This window comes from Corythoichthys intestinalis, chromosome 6 (genome assembly GCF_030265065.1).
Source record: "Corythoichthys intestinalis isolate RoL2023-P3 chromosome 6, ASM3026506v1, whole genome shotgun sequence".
NCBI lineage: Eukaryota > Metazoa > Chordata > Actinopteri > Syngnathiformes > Syngnathidae > Corythoichthys > Corythoichthys intestinalis.
In genome coordinates, this window is record NC_080400.1 from 32,785,571 (window position 1) to 32,802,919 (window position 17,349).

The 17,349-nt window shown below is 40.6% G+C and overlaps 1 protein-coding gene across 1 annotated transcript; it reads right to left on the bottom strand.

The window, feature by feature from the left end:
- Positions 1 to 739: 739 nt before the first annotated feature.
- dhx40 (DEAH (Asp-Glu-Ala-His) box polypeptide 40) lies at positions 740 to 17,142 on the bottom strand. The gene is made up of 17 exons (XM_057840005.1): positions 16,809 to 17,142; positions 16,561 to 16,706; positions 16,360 to 16,479; positions 6,468 to 6,704; positions 5,322 to 5,388; positions 5,117 to 5,248; positions 4,653 to 4,752; positions 3,721 to 3,807; positions 3,461 to 3,643; positions 3,009 to 3,089; positions 2,761 to 2,918; positions 2,488 to 2,602; positions 2,286 to 2,394; positions 2,098 to 2,192; positions 1,674 to 1,743; positions 1,357 to 1,585; positions 740 to 1,261 (listed from the first exon to the last, which is right to left on the bottom strand). The coding sequence occupies exons 1-17, from the start codon at positions 16,978 to 16,980 to the stop codon at positions 1,140 to 1,142; spliced, it is 2,223 nt and encodes a 740-aa protein (XP_057695988.1). The 5' UTR covers positions 16,981 to 17,142; the 3' UTR covers positions 740 to 1,139.
- Between the last annotated feature and the right edge of the window lie 207 nt (positions 17,143 to 17,349).

Here is a 17,349-nt window from a genome sequence, read left to right on the forward strand (position 1 = left end):
TTAAACTTTTTTGATTGAAGTAATGTTTTGAGTTTGGGCCACATTTTGGGTAGGACATTTGTGTCTTTATAATTCTATCAGAAAATAAATTGCTTCAAACCAAAAAATTATTTGCAAAAGAAAAATCACTTCCCCCCAAAAAATTCATTCATAGAAAAAAATATCAGACTCAAAAATTTGCATTTGAACACTTAATCTTTCATTGAAAATGTTTTCTTTGATTGACGCAATCCTTTTTGTGTTTGAGACATTATGGGTAGGGCATTTGTGTCTAAGCCATTCAATCACCCTTCACCCCCCTCAAAAAAAAAAAAAAAAACAAAAAAAAAAAAATCAATTAAAGAAAAAAATCATATGCAAAAGTAAAATTGCCCTCCCCTAAAAAAATTTTTTTTTCCTGAAAAGATTTTTTTTGAAAGTATTTTTTTTAATTGAAGTGCGAAGTTTTGAACACTTTTTTAATTTAATAATTTTGACACAAATGTTGCACTTTGCTATTGGTTAGAAATGATTGAGTGACAATTGGCTACACCAATGGTGTATGTCTGAAAAGCTTGAAGAAGCAAGAATTGTCATTGGACGATGTAATATCACATGAAATACAGGTATGCCGATTTCGCTGTCAGAATGCTAAATTTTTTCCTCAAAATTAAAGCAACTGCAGGAGTACAAGTGAATAAGTTTTTGCAGTGGAGTACAGTAATAGCACAGTTTGCGGTTGACCCTTGGGTGTGTGGAAAGAAAGTGAGTGATATGATGGCAGGGCCTCCTATTACTACCGCATCGACACCCACATTGCATCACGTGATGCATTGTGCCACACAGCCCCTCTGCCTCTCATGAATTTATCTCCTGACGAATGAAATAGGCACCTCACAAGTGAATTGATGATAAAGATAGAAAAATTGTTAAAAAGGTATCAAAATATAATATTTATTTATTTTAAAAAAAGAAGAAAAAAAAAAAACATTTTTGGAAATTATGAACCAGGTCCATTATGTCCATCCATAGTGCATATAGCAACCTTTTAGCGCTGGATTGTCCATGTAAGTCTTCGAGACTCAAGGGCTCAACTCAGGGCTAACAGTATCTGTTATGAATGCTGAAATGTCTCTCCATACATGCCCCATGTCCCACTGTCAGAGAACTTTATTCTGCTGTCTTTGCATCTTCCGCTGCAAATAGCGAGCGCGTGCCTCACTGACACTGCCCTCATCGTTTCGCTTCTCCACTTTCTTCAAGGCATCCTCAGCAGAAAGATCTGAAATAAAGCAAATCATCCCAACATTGAGCAACACATGCAAGAAACTGGCAATGACTTCAATTATTGGAGGATGGAAAAACATTCCTAAATACCCGATTGCCTTTTGGAAGCTTCCTTCATTTCCCACCTGGTCACCTCTTCATCAGTGACTTCTTCTCTTGCCACGCTACTCAATTCATAAACGTCTACCTCATGCAGTTTAGGCAGCAGGTCCTTCACCCACTCGTATCTGATAGGACATACAGTCCTGACATACACGCGGGATGTCATCAATACATCATGGAAGAGAATCCAGTCAAGCTCCATCTCCTTTTCAAATAGCTAAGTGCAACAAATGGTTACAAGAAATGTTAACATTTCAAGTGGACTCAGTTCAGGTTCTTAAAGAGAGAAATCTAAATTATCCTACCGATGATGATGGATGAATGTGAACCATGGATCCGTGGCCATCCATTGTGCAAAATACCTTCCCAACAGATCTATGCAAAGTAAAGAAAAAAATATTTGTGTGGTGCTTTCGCAGCGGCCTTCATCATTTTCTAACTTCTGCTAATCGATCGTCTCATAATGTTTGTAAATGATAAGTGCTAAGGTACTGCTTGGTGAGAGAATGTGATTGACTATATCTGAAAAGTAATTTTGTGAAATACATTTTCTTATAGAATGTATGAACCAACCATCCAACCATGTTTGGTTGGATTGTCTTTGAGTAATTTGCTTTACTGATTTCACATTAAAAAGAGCACAAGGACAACTTTTGAAGTTCCACTGAAATAAAATAAATATAAAACATCCATTATATATAAATTATAAGTATTATGTTTGCGTATTACCTTCTGGCAACATTGTTGAAGTATCCTGTGCATAAACACCGTCTAAAGAGCTCATTTCTATTGCCATCAAATTCCTCCACAGGGAAATCTTTCCTCTGGAATCATAAAAATGAGGATAACATGAAGTAACAAGCAGCATGAGTTATAAAAGCCACCAGAAATTAATTAAGGTAAGTGATGTAAAGTACTTGTTGCAGACGGAGGAGGATGTCACGCAGCTGAGTCTCCACATTAAAAGCAGACTTGAGCGCCCTCCAATGGATCCAATTGTCCTTGCACCACACTGATGGTCTTTCACTGCGAATACAATAGCAAGAAATGACTTTTGTGAGGAAAGGGGAAACAAAGAAATGAAAATCCAGTTCTCATTCTAGTAGCAGTGAGCAATACCTAGATTTACATCGTTGAAACACATTAAGAAGAGTGCTGAAGTCATTCATCCCACCGCTGCTCTCTGCTAGTGCTTGATGACTCTGATCCGCCTCTTTCATTTTCTCGGGGTGACCTTGACGAGAAATAAAGCAGACAAATTAATACTTTCCAAGGAAAATATGTCTATAAAGTCACATAAAATCAGAAGCCTCCAATCAGAACTGACAGTAAGTGTCACGCATTAACGAAATAATTTTGGGCATTGGTAAGGTTGACAATAAATAACATTACCTGGTCGAATAAAAATATTCTCTACAGATAACATGGCAGCCACAGGAAGCAGCAAGTCCTCGCAGCTATGTGAGGCGGCTTTGAGTAGCGCTCTGGTTAGGCCTGGTTGTAGGGGGAACTCCACCATCAGCTCCCCCAGGTGAGTTACTCGACCCCTCCTATCGCACAAGATAGCACTCATTTCAACTAACACTGTTGTGCAAACAATACCTACCCCCCCTTAAAAAAAACAGCACAGTCGAACAAACCTGTCAATGGCGTCAAACTGATAGAGTTGTTTCAGGGCCTCCAGGATAAACCTCTCTTCAGGTGGGTCCAGATAAGGAAATCTTCGGAGAGAAACGACCACTATTAAACAATGTAACCTCCAGGTGTGGATAAACTTTTGTTAGATATTTAAAAAAGGACAGATGGTCCGGGTCTTTTGTAAATGCCATTAGGAACAGTTGATTCTCATTTTAAAGTTTATTCAAATATTGAAATCACTAAAGTCTAAGTTTCCACTACCGAAGTGGCTACTGGAGGTGGGCCTTTGCAGGTACCGTGTTGTTTGAATACATTACTTTGGAACTGTATTCCAACAAATTTGAAGCCAAATATAATGATTGTCATGTTGAATTTAAATAAATTTAAAGGTCAATTACTGTCACAGAACAGATTGTAATCGACCAAGGGTAAAATAAAAAAATAAATAGTCTACCTAATGACATCATGTACACCAAGGCACTTGAGCGTGAGGACCACTGAGGTCAGACTTGTCCTCTGGATCTCAGGAATGGTGTATTCAGGCATGCATTCCTCCCAGAATTCCTTGGTATAGATGCGAAAACACTTCCCTGCTGAGGTTCTTCCAGCTCGGCCTGCCCTCTGCTGAGCTTCACTCCTAATGGCGGGAAATCACAGAGTAAATTAAAGTTGCTGACAAAAGAAGAGGCTTAACACATCAAGAAATTGACTCACTTTGAAATGGGTACCACTTCCAAAATGTCCATGCCCACCCTGGAGTTGTGGTTGAGTTGTTTCACAAAGCCGCTGTCGATGATGTACCTGATGGCACAGCACAGTGACTAAGGCTAGGTTCATACTGCAGGTCTTAATGCACGAATCCGATTTTTTTTACTGTGTCACTTTCGTATGTGGTTCAAATCGGATCTGGGTCACATTTGTCCGGAACGTGGGTGGTGGTCTGAACTGTCAAGTCTCCCAAATGGGAATTCATGCAGCAATGACGTCAGCAGAGAACGAAAGCGGCAGGCAGGACGGCAGCAATGTAGCTGTGCATTAGCTTCTAGCTTGAACTCCAAGCAAGAACTTTAAGCACGACGCGGGCTTGATCACAGTCATAAAAAAATAAAATGAAAAAAAGATAAGTCTGACAATTTTTTATTTACATTCTGTGGCCGAATGAGCAATATTTCATTATTGCTTACATTGCCGAGTCTGGGCAAACTGACGCACCCTTGTCATTTCACGCACAGACGTCAAGGCTTATGTGTGTGTGTGTGTGTGTGTGTATGCGTTCTATCAGTCCATACAAACTTTGAATATAAGACTAAACGGGAATTATTAATGTCTGTTATTTGTGTCCTCTTTTTGGAAATCAAAATATGATCACCCTGGAATGAAATACAGCGAGCATGTGTAATTTGTTTTGATGCTTCTGCGCATGTGGGTCATTTTGCTGAACGCATCTCAGACTGCGAATTAGTGCGCATGCGTGATACTTGAACCGGCTCCAGGACAAAGGCAGTCTGAACGGGCATGCCAAAAAAACAGATATGACAAAAAATCGGATTTTTGCTGTAAGACCTGCGGTATGAACCTAACCTAAGTTGCATCTTCCATGGTTGATTACCGTACTAGTGAGGAATGCATCGAAGCAACACACTCACTTTATGCCATTGATGGTGAGAGACGTGGCAGCAATATTGGTGGCGACCACACACTTCCGTATTCCTGGAGGAGGAGGCTGAAATATCTGCCGCTGTTGCTCTGTGAAGTGGACAAACAAGGAACATCGATCGCGATCAAGCTCAGACATCAAATAAGCTTTTCGCACTGAAGTGAATGGAGATCTGATTAAAAATGAAAAAAAAAAAAAAAAAAACTGCACAAAAATGGGAAATGTGATCATAAAACAATAGACTACACAGCAAGTTAACTACGTAAACTGACAGCGCCTGTATGTTGTAAAGCCTGTGCCACCATCAAAGTTTGGCAAATTAGATTAAAAAAAATATACTGAAACACCTATGACTTTTGAGAAGTAAAAAGACCACTGTATTTTCATTACAGAATACACAATTTAATATACTATTAAATAAAAGCATGTGTGACAGTTATTGTATGCATTTACCAGTTGGCATGGAACCATAGAGGGGTAAAATAAGGAGCCCGTCCACTGTCTTGTCCTGTACATCATAGCGATAGTCAATAGACTCAGCTTTTTCAAACAGCATATCACAGGCCCGCTCAATCTCTGACTGACCTGTCAAACAAGGATAGTTCAACATAGATTGATGTGCTTCAGATTTGGACTTCAAGAAAGAATTGTATCTGACCGGTTAAGAACACCAGAATATCGCCAGCCGTCTCACTGGTGTGAACATCCAGGGCCAGAGACACAACCTGTGGAACACGGTACAAGCTTTAGCAGTAATCCTGAGCTTCACAAACACTTTTAAGTGACATTAACAGAAAGGTACAGGTGAACCGGAAAAGCTAAATACAGGTAGTTCCTGGGTTCTGAACGAGATCCGTTTCTACGCTGGCAACGTAACCCAAATTTCCAAGCAAGTCGGAATTAACCATTTAAGTAGCCCTTTATAATCCCCAAATATCAAAATAACTATCCAAAAATATGTATTATACATCACTGTACTGTCCTTGCCAAGACCTTGGAACGAAGTCCTAGCTAGACACTGAGCTAAGCTCCGAAATGACGATGTCAGACGTCCGTGTCGTTTGCTGTCTTTAATCAGCTGCTTATTATATCAACACTTGGAGAATTCAACTAAAATAAAAATGAAACTAAGGCAGCTTCATCTTTGTTTATAACTAGCTGCTGATACAGAAATGACAATCCACACAAACGATTACCATCAGTTAGCGTCCCCACATCATTAAAAACAATCACATTAACCCGCCCCCAGTAAAACACAGAATAAAGTGTACAAAAGGTGTTATATACAGGCATTTCCTCTGTGGATGCTTCACAAGCAACAAATGTGAGCACAGGCTTCCAGCTGTAATCTTTGCCCTTTCTGCTGCGCAACTCGCTTCTTCGTGTGTGCGTTGTTCTTCGAATGCGGTCTTCCTCGTGTGTACGCGTGCCCAATGCGTCGTGTTTGCTCTTCTTTGTGTGTAAATGCTCTCTTACTCGTGTGCGGAAGTACTACCTGCTCTACGCGTCCTGAAAATAAAAGCAGGCATCAGAAAACAAAAGTCAACATTATCTTAAAAAAAAAAAAAAAAAAAAAAAACGACTGGAGACAAAATGGTGGACCAGACACCAGCGTCATAAAGTCGAAATCACGAAAGTTGGGTACGTCGTAACCCGGGGACTACCTACACCCAAAGTGTTAAAATTTGGAATTCAAGCAAAATCTTGTATAACCATATGATTAAAAAGTTGTTTTCCCATTCTTGAAACAGCTCGAAAAAAAAGGGCAAGGTAATATAATTTTTAATTATAAATTCCATTGTACCTCTCTCACATAACTTGTGCTCTGTAAATCTTTCGGACCCACAGCAGTGCCCAATGTGCAGGTGACGGGAAAAGTCCTTCCAGGGATAGCATACACGGGGCAGTCACCGAGAAAGCTTGAAAGTTTGTCTGTTTCCAGGGTTGCAGACATCACCACCACCTTCAGTGGGAAAGCTCGGCCCTTCATAGCTTCAGTTGGATGAGAAAACACCTTCTTCAGTAAACCCAGAAGGATATCCTGGAAATTAAAGACAATCTAGTTAGGAATGTGCATAATTTAAATCCTTGAAATGATCATTATAGATGCCACCAAGCTGAATGTGAAGGAGTCTTAGCACCACACGAAAACAAACAATGAAATATTAGAATATTCAGTCTTACAAATATGACATTTGGATGTTATAAGAGTGGCGTAAGGACATTTGTTCAGAATGAGGTCATGACTGCAAGAGAAAATTTAAATTTCTCCAAAATAATGACATCTATAAGTATGAGATCAGTATATTCTCATAAAATTCAAATTTTAGGAGACAGGTCAAGAAGTTAAATGACTTTTGAAATATAAATAGGACTCACGATAATATCATAATAGAATAAAATTAGTAGTTTTATTACATTGAAGTTGTAATAAGTCATTATGAGTTCGGTTAAATTACGAAATAAAGTCTGAATGTTTTTTTTGTGGAATAACTTAATTATAAACAGAATGGAAGATGAAGGAATGAATGTGACAAGACTCCTCGTAATAGTACAGGGTGTTCCAAAATGTTTGACCCCATTTCGTAGGCCAATAATTTCGACAATTTTCGATGGAATGACCTCAAATTTTCACAGCTTGTGTAGAAACGTTTCAAGTTTTTGTTTGTAACGTTTGGCATTTCTATCATTTCAGGTTAAGAAATGCTGTTCACTTCAAAAGAAAAGGCATTTTGCCTTTTAGAGTATGCTCGGACTTAGTCACTGAAGACAGTGCAGCATGCTTCTTCACAAATTTTGCAAAGAAGGCACCAACTAAAAAACAGATTACGACTTGGCACCAAAAATTTCAAGTTTGAGTTTCGAGCTTGGCACGAGCTGGAATACCGACTAGACAAGTGCAGTCACCGGCGGCGCTCCTATTGAACATTTATGAAAATCTGTCATAGAACCAACAAATAGTAGTCTAAATTTCACCAGAGAAAAAAATCTTATTTATTGAATAACATATTATAAACAGAAATGAATACTCACATTTATGTGAGGACTGTTATAACTTTAAATAGATTTTATAACTAGTTTGGCAAATAATTGCATCTGCAATATTTCGGCACATAATAATACATACTTGTTTAAAATGTAGCGTGACTTAAGAGAGGGACTTTCACTCTATATAACTTTGCTCCTTATTATCAATGTGATCATTAAAGGTGGGAATCTTTGGGCACCTAAAAATTCGATTACAATTATGATTCAGAGGCTACGATTCGATTATAAATCGAATATCCATATCAAGTTAACAGTTCAAAACACTAAATAAAATACTCAAGTCCTCATTCTGTATCAGCGGCTTCAAACTACATTCAATTAATTTAATGTTGTGAATAAACTGTTAAAGTTGTTAAAATTGCTCCATAATTTCCCTTCTGTCTACTTTCGACATGTGAAAGTTATAAAATGGTTTCGTCATTTAAAGATAGACTCAAGTCAAGATTTTGCCGATTTAGGAGTATTTTAGATAAAAAGTTAATTAGGTTTGCTTAGAAGGTTCGCTACAACAGCCTTCCAGGGAAGTCTACTGCTTTAAGATGGCGGCTGTTTACTAACGCCGGCAAGTCTGTCATTTCGCATCTAGTTTTCTATACATGTGCTGCTAACGTCGCCGAGTCTGTCATTTCACATCTAGTTCATTATATATGTGATTATCTACCGTAGCATTATGTGGACTTAGTTTGTAACTGCTGTTGGCAGCAGTCAGGTATTATTGTTTTTTTTATCTAGTGGCATGAGTTGAGTCAGAGCCTTGAGTTGAGCATTGTCATTAGAGCTGAAACTGTTGGTTTGAATGGGGGTGTTTGTGCTCTCATATGTAGACTGTTGGGGCGGGTTGCACTGGGGTGACGTCACTGGGCTTGATTATTTAGGGATTGCACGTGTGTAAATAAAGAGTGGATTCTCTCAAAACGCATGTGTCGTGTCGTTCTTGTCCCACTTCAACTGCATCGGAAATGGCAACGACAACAGGTTATGGGCCCAGACGAGATGCTGGAAGCCGGTGGTTAAGACTGTGTTTTGATGGAGAAGAAACGAATTACGAACTGTGGGAGGAAAAATTTATGGGACACATGCAGCTGCAGGGGCTGAAAGACGCAATCCTGCATGAGCCAGACACATCCGCTGAGGACTTCGACGCAGAAATGTACGAAGAAAAGGTTCAGTGCGCATACGCCGAATTGGTCCAGTTCCTTGACGACAAGAGTCTCTCCCTAGTAATGAGGGACGCCGAAGGAGACGGGCGAAAAGCCTTGGCGATACTGCGGAGTCATTAAGCAGGTAAAGGCAAGCCGCGAGTGATCAGCTTGTATACAGAACTAACTTCCCTCCATAAGGGGATCAATGAGACGGTCACAGACTATGTCCTCAGGGCGGAAAAGGCCATTACAGCACTGCGAAAGGCGGAAGAGACGCTCAGTGACGGACTTCTAATTGCGATGATTCTAAAAGGATTGCCGGAGTCATTCAAACCGTTTAGCGTCTACGTAACCCAGAGTGATGACGTCATGACGTTTGCCGATTTTAAAACCAAGTTGAGAGGTTTTGAAAGTACGGAGAAGTTGGGCTCTAATGAAACCGATGATGGCGTGATGAAAGTGACTGGCTCAAGTCCTGGAGGGGGAAGAGAGAACAGGCAGAACATTGTTTGCTTCACCTGCAACCAAAAAGGGCATATTGCCCGTTTTTGCTCTAGTGACCAGAGACCGAGGCAGTGGTGCAATATTTGCAAAAATGCGAGCCACAGTGATACTACGTGCAGACGAAGGAGGCGTGATGGTGCCAAACGAGCAACTGAGGAGGAAGCGCACGCCTTTTGCTTTAATATTGTTGATGGAGAGCTCAACCAGTCAAGACAACAAGACCTGATGGTGGACACAGGGGCTACTTCTCACATAATCACGGACATCAAAAGATTTAAAAACTTTGATGACACCTTCCAGCCGGAGAAACACGTCCTGGAGCTGGCAGACGGGACCAGAACGAGCGGCGTTGCGTCCAAGAGAGGAGATGCGGAGGTGTACCTGACGAACAGCGAAGGCCAAAGGGTGAAGGCATTGCTGAAGGGAGCACTGTACATACCATCCTATCCGCAGAACATATTCTCCGTTAAGACTGCTACGGCCAACGGAGCATCCGTGACGTTCCAACAGGGATGCGACCAGCTGATCCACAAGGACGGGACCAGATTCAACATTAAAGAGTACAACAGGCTGTATTATCTGGACACCTACAGCACTGGTGAGAATGATCAATGTCACGCTTGTTTTGATGTACAAACATGGCACAAAATTCTAGGACATTGTAACTACGATGATGTGTGTAAACTGCAACATGTTGTGAAGGGTATGGAAATCAAAGGGCCGCAAAATTGGTCAAATCAAAACTGTGAGGTTTGCATAAAAGGGAAGTTTGCTCAGAGTCGGAACCGGTTGCCAGATAAGAGAGCAAAAGCAGCACTTGAGTTGGTACACACTGATCTTTCCGGCCCTATTGAACCTGAGGCAAAGGATGGGTTCAGATATGCTTTATCCTTTACTGATGACTATTCTAGTGTTGTATTTGTGTATTTTCTGAGAGCGAAAAGTGATACTGCTAAAGCTACAGAGAAGTTTATTGCCGACGCTGCCCCGTATGGGACGATCAAGTGTATTAGGTCAGATAATGGCACAGAATACACCGGGAAAGAGTTTCAAGCGCTACTGCAAAGAAATAAAATACGACACGAAACTACTGCCCCTTACTCACCCCATCAAAATGGGACAGCCGAAAGAAATTGGCGAACGCTATTTGAGATGGCTAGGTGTGTTTTAATTGAGAGCAACTTGCCAAAGGAACTATGGGCTTATGCCGTTATGGCTGCCGCAGTAATTCGTAACAGATGTTATAATAACCGCTTTAAACAGACACCTTACTACATGCTTACAGGAAAACAGCCAGACGTGTCAAAAATGAGGCCATTCGGAACAGTGTGTTATGCATACAAGCAAGAAAAAAAGAAGTTAGACCCCAGGTGCGAAAGGGGACTTTTTGTAGGGTTCGATAAGAACAGCCCAGCCCACCTTGTTTACTACCCGAGTACGGGAAAGGTCATAAAGCACAGACTCGTGAAGTTCATTATGAACGATGGTGTTGTGGAACATGAAACTCAGACTGATTTAGATGAGTATGGTAAGAGCGACGTACCACCCATGTCGGGTCAAACCCCAAAACAAAGCCCAGAGTCTGGTCCAAAGGCAGAGGTAGTGCTTATTCCAGACTCTGATAGAAGAGGCGAGGAAGATCATCAGAGTATGCGCTATCCTAGAAGAGAAAGGAAACCTCCAAAATACTTGGAGGACTATGTGTGTGATTTTGATGATGACCAGGTATTAACTAACATTGATTATTGCTACAGGATGGTGTGCGGTGTACCCAAAACTTTTGAGGATGCTATGAGTTCCCCAATGTCCCATAGATGGGCTAAAGCTATGGAGGAAGAGGTAAACTCTCTTCTGGAGAATGACACATTTACGTTAACAACCCTACCACAGGGCAAGACAGCAGTGGGGGGGAAATGGGTCTACACGATGAAAAGTAATGTTGACGGGTCAGATGTATATAAGGCCAGATATGTTGCAAAAGGGTACAATCAAGTGGCAGGAATAGATTATAGGGAGACTTTTTCTCCAACTGCAAACATGGTATCCATACGTACGTTGATACAATTGGCAGCTCAATATGACTACATTCTTCACCAAATGGATGTCAAGACTGCCTATCTGAACGCACCTATTGATTGTGATGTCTATATAGAGCAGCCAAAGGGTTTTCAAATCAAATCAGAAACTGGGGAGGAACTGGTGGGTAAGTTAAACAAATCACTGTATGGGTTAAAACAGTCAGGAAGAAACTGGAATCATGTACTACATGACTACCTTAGTGAAATTGGATTTGAACGAAACTCTGCTGACCACTGTGTCTACAGGAGGGGAGCGGGAGGTCAAAAGGTCATATTGATTGTTTGGGTGGATGACTTACTCATCGCGGCTAAAGATTATGAACAAATTGAGAGTGTGAAGAGGATATTCATGGCAAGATTTAAAATGAAAGATCTGGGGCAACTCACGCATTTCCTGGGCATTGATTTTGAGCAGACAAAAGGGATTGTGAAAATGAGTCAACACCGATATATATTAAAGGTATTAGAAAAATTTGGTATGACTGAGTGTAAGCCCAGACCTAGCCCGTCTTAACAAAAGCTAACACTAGAGGGTGATGGTGAGCTTACAGACCCTAAGAGATATAGGGAAATCATAGGCAGCTTGCTCTATGTGATGACATGTACAAGACCAGACATATGTTTGGTAGTGAGTAGGTTATCTCAATACCTATCACAACCAAAACAACATCACATGGTAGCGGCCAAGCATGTACTTAGATATTTAAAGGGTACAGTCAACTACGAATTAACTTATAAGAAAACTGACGAAGCACTTAAACTTGTAGCCTATAGTGACGCTGACTGGGCAGCGGATCTAAAGGATAGGCGCAGTACCACGGGATATTGTGTGAGTCTAACGGAACAAGGCCCAGCAGTATCGTGGAAATCAAAGAAACAGCCCACTGTTGCGTTATCCACATGTGAGGCAGAATATATGGCTCTAGCGGCGACAACTCAAGAGTGTCTGTATTTCTTACATTTGTTACAGGACATGGACAAGGAATGTAAATATACACCAGCAACAGTCTTAGAAGACAACCAAGGAGCCATTGCTTTGGCTAAAAACCCTGTAAATCACCAGAGGTGTAAACATATTGATATACGTTTTCATTTTGTCCGTTCGTCTGTTAACGATGGTAATGTGACCATCAAATACTGTCCAACAGCAGATATGGTTGCTGATATTATGACCAAGCCTGCAACCAAGGTGAAATTACAGAAGTTTGGAAAGTTTATGTTTGGTTTGTAGTGTAGCAGCCAAATCCCAAATGGCTAATATGTTTAGTCTATTTGACCTGTACATTATGAGAGCAAGTGGGGGTGTTGGTTTGAATGGGGGTGTTTGTGCTCTCATATGTAGACTGTTGGGGCGGGTTGCACTGGGGTGACGTCACTGGGCTTGATTATTTAGGGATTGCACGTGTGTAAATAAAGAGTGGATTCTCTCAAAACGCATGTGTCGTGTCGTTCTTGTCCCACTTCAACTGCATCGGAAATGGCAACGACAACAGAAACGAATACTCGAGCAACTCGAGTTTAAAAACTGATCAGAGTAATTTTATTCACCTCGAGGAATCGTTTAATTTTGCCAGCTCTAAGCATCACGTTTTGCCCAGACTACTTTTCATGCGGGACAACGTGCTGACGTCACGTGCGTAGAGGAAGAAGCAATAAAAAAAAAAAAAAACCTTACTGCAGCCGACAGCCGTCACAAACTACGCCGACGTTGCTAAAAAGTACGCCCGCATGTTGCTCCGGTGGTAGCATGTAGCGTCTGATGCGTGTCATAGATATCACATGTACGTAGAACTGGAGGCGAAATGATCTACTCGGCGGCGTTAATAAAACAGCCGCCATCTTAAAGCAGTACACTTCTCAGCGCTCATAAATAAGATTAACGTTACTGTCATTTGCTCACGTAACGTTATCCCTGCGGAGGGCTAGGTTTCTATTCATTATGACCACTGTCGATGCGTGGCGAACTCTTACATACAGGCTTTATTTAATCTGTGAAAACAGCACTGTAGAGTGATTAGGTTGTAAAATAAAAACTTAATAATGCTAACTGTCAATTTTAGCTCAGTAGTCATTGTTGGAAAAAACACAAAGTAGCACTGGTGCTTCAAAATAAATGCTGTACTCCAATACAGCACAGAATTTATTTTGAACACTGCAAAAACTCAAAATCCTATCAGGACTTACAGTTTAGACTAATTTAAAACTTAACTAGAATTTATAGCTTGACACAAGTGGAAATTCAGTTGAAACACATGGGAAAAACACCTAACTTTTAAAGAGAAAAAAAGTCTTATTTGGCATTATTATGTGAATTAGAATCATATTTTGAGACGATTCGACTATATACAACAATTTAGCAAAGCACAGATGACGAGAAATTAGTCTTTTAATCTGCCGGTTAGCCACGCCTACCATTATAGGGCTTTAGCGTCCCCAACAGGTGGATGACGTCAGCGGTAGACTGGGCTAATCAGTTTTACTATTCAGCCCATTGAGGGGGAATTATTCAGAACGAGGAAAACGCGACGAAGAGAGCCGCAAAATGTCATTAAGTCTCTCTACTCCAATATTTTTACAGAATATTCGTTTTTTTCCAAGTATTTTCCCCCAATAGCTATATAAATGGCTTGAGAAGGACCAGTCAGGCCGTCGAGGGGGAACTATTCACAACGAGGAAAACGCGACGAAGAGAGCGTCAAAATGTCATTGTTTCTGTCTCTTGACTTCAATATTTTAACAGGATATTCTTTTTATCCAAGTATTTTCCCCAATTGCTAAATAAATGGCATTGTCATGACAAATAACAGTCTTGTGCTGAATGGAATATGAAATAATAAAAATGCATTCATTCAGGACGACATGGCAAAATTACTCCATAATGGTCAAAACTGTCGACTTCACCTTTACTGTCGCACCTCCCGAACGATATTTTATGACACCTAAATCGGACATATGTCATTTCCCTTCCCCGGCTTCGGAGAACGTAAACAAACCAGAAGGCGTTACAGCTAGCCGACATGCTAACCCGAACCGAGTGATGTTTCAAAGTCTTCGAAACGGAAAATCACACATAACTATCCTGGATTATTTGACATGACGACCCGGTTGCCGATTGTCTTCGCGGATCGGCAAACCGCCTGGCGGAGAGCAATTTACAGTTCGTTCCCCGGAGGAGGGTGGCTGGAGTTGTTGTACAGCTAATGTGCTGCTGCTAATGAGCATTAGGAGAGCTTTTTACATGCCTATCAATGATCAAACGTAAGTAGTCCTTCATTTAAAGGAAGTTTGTAGTGTTTACTTTGTAATCGCTGTAGTTGTATTTGACATAATACAAAACAAGATGTTTACTTACTTCCTCGTAAGTCCAGTGGTCCCACAGCAAATATCCACGGTGAATGGGAACCTTTTGAAACTCCAAAAAGGCACATACGCCTCTCCCTCATACAGAATGATTTTTCTGCAGCCGTTTGGCTGGCGTGATGCGAAAAATAAACGTATTAATACGCAAAATCAGCTGAATCCTTCGTCCTCATACACAACAGTACACTGTAGCGTGAAGAGGACGTCTTCTACCGTACACGTCACAGCGCCCTCCTCCTCAATGCAAGACCGAAGCCGGTGTAGGTGCACTATCCTAATCCCCTCACTATCCACTCGCGGGGGCCTGCGCTTGTCAGTGACGTTCCTTATTCTCGCTATATGTTTATACAACTTTAACATTTGTTAATAATACGCTTTGTGTGGAGTATCATCCATCGCTTTTGCTTTTTAAATGGGCACTTTTAAGCGAACGAAAGAAGTAACAACGGGAACATTTTTAAACAGGCATTTCACGGGACAGCATTACACGGGACAGCATTTCGACTCTTCAGCCAATCATATAGCGAGAGCGGGCGAGAGCGAGTGGATAGTGAGGGGATTAGGATAGTGAACCTACACCGGAAGTCACTCATTTTCATGGCGCGGGATTAAAAAAACTAAATAAAAATAGCCATCGCTTCCACACACATCCAAGCGGCCCATATCATTCAGGGGCATAAAATACCGCGTATATTGTGAAATAAACATGCTTTTTCGTGTCACAGGCACTTTAAGTGATGTGTGTTATCAAGCATAATGACATTTTTAGGTAAGAATTTTTTTATAAGATCTAAAAGTTTTTTGAGTGAAAGCAGTGAATTAGTCTTTTTTTTTTTTTTTTTTTTTTTAAGTCACATTTGAGATGCAATTGTTGGCTGTTTTCAACAATGTACATCGAAAATAAAGACATTGATTGACTGAAAAGGGTTCATTATTAGATGAAATGTCTTGTTTTCTCATCTATATTTATAGTTGCTCTTTACTGAAAAAAAAAAAAATGTTTTCTCCAATTACTCCATTAATCGATAGGATTTTCAGTCGATTACTCGATTACTAAAATATTCGATAGCTGCAGCCCTAATTGTCATTACCCGGGTAATGACAAGCATGATGTTTACTCTCGGTCCGTTCCTTATTGCGTCCCAAAGACAGCGCTGACTGTGTTTTAGTTCTGCCTTACGTGGCATATTTCAATAATCGGAAATTGGATGTTTGTGAATCGTTCTCGAACCTTCCACGGCCGAATCCCGAAAAAATCTGACAATCGGAAATTTCGCACACCTCTTGTGATCATATCTAATAATAATAATAATACATTTTATTTCTAGAGTGCTTGACAAGCCACGAAAAGACGCTTAACAAGAAAGATGGAATCACAATAACAACAAAACAATCATAAAAAAGATTAAAAGCCCGATGAAGGGACGTAAAGATACAACAGAGCTAGGGATCATGGTGGGTAAGAAAGAGTAAACAGGTGTGTTTTGAGTCTGGATTTGAAAAGTAAAAGGGTAGATATATTGTGAAGATCTCTTTCATTGGTGAAGATGTTGTGGTGACTCACAGTGTTAAGGCTTCGTTCGTGGACCTCATCCAAAACCACAACGCTGTAACGAGAAAGTCCAGGATCTGCCAGGACCTCTCTGAGCAAGCAGCCATCTGTCATGTATTTTACCTCTGTATCCTGTCTCAATCAAATCATAACATTACTACACTTTGACTCACCACACTTTCTTCAAGCCCTGCCTCTTTGGTGGTCTCTTACCTGTGTTGTGAAGTCGTCAAACCGTACCTGGTAGCCCACTTCTCTTCCCAGAATGCACTGCATCTCATGGGCAACCCTCTGAGCCACCGTGATGGCAGCCACCCGGCGGGGCTGGGTAACGCAAATTTTGCCATTTTTACAAAAGCCTGCCAACAAAATATGAAATTATACGCCATACAACCTAAGTGTCTCGGATTTGCGTTTACAGTATCATATACTGCCAAAATGAGCAATAGGAAGTCGTGTACCTGCTTCGTACAAATATTGTGGAAGCTGTGTCGTTTTCCCACTGCCAGTCTCACCGGTGACCACCAAAAACGTGTTCTCGTTCACTGCCTGCACCAGTTTAGCTTTATGCTTGTAGATTGGCAACTGTTTTGACTCCCTATTTTTCAAGTGTAACTTCGTCGATTTGGACATTACTACTCCGTAGGTTATTACAACAACTAATGGTGCTACTTGTAACTACGGCGCCCTAAACTAACCTCGTAATGATGAAATAAAGAAGCTTGTCTTGACCACACTTTCCTTCGTTTTGAGAACGAAATACAGTACTGTTGATTTACTTCCGCACACCATTACGGTGTGTGTTCCTATTGGTCAATCAGTGGATGCGTCACCCCAAATAGGCGGAGCTTAAACTATTATTTAAAAAAATGTTTTAATTTAGAAATGAATTACAGGAACAAAACATATTAATATTTATGAACAAACTATAAACTATTTTATTGAGTGGTACAAGTAAAAAATGAAATAAATCAATAAACGCATGCCTGCCTTTGATTATTT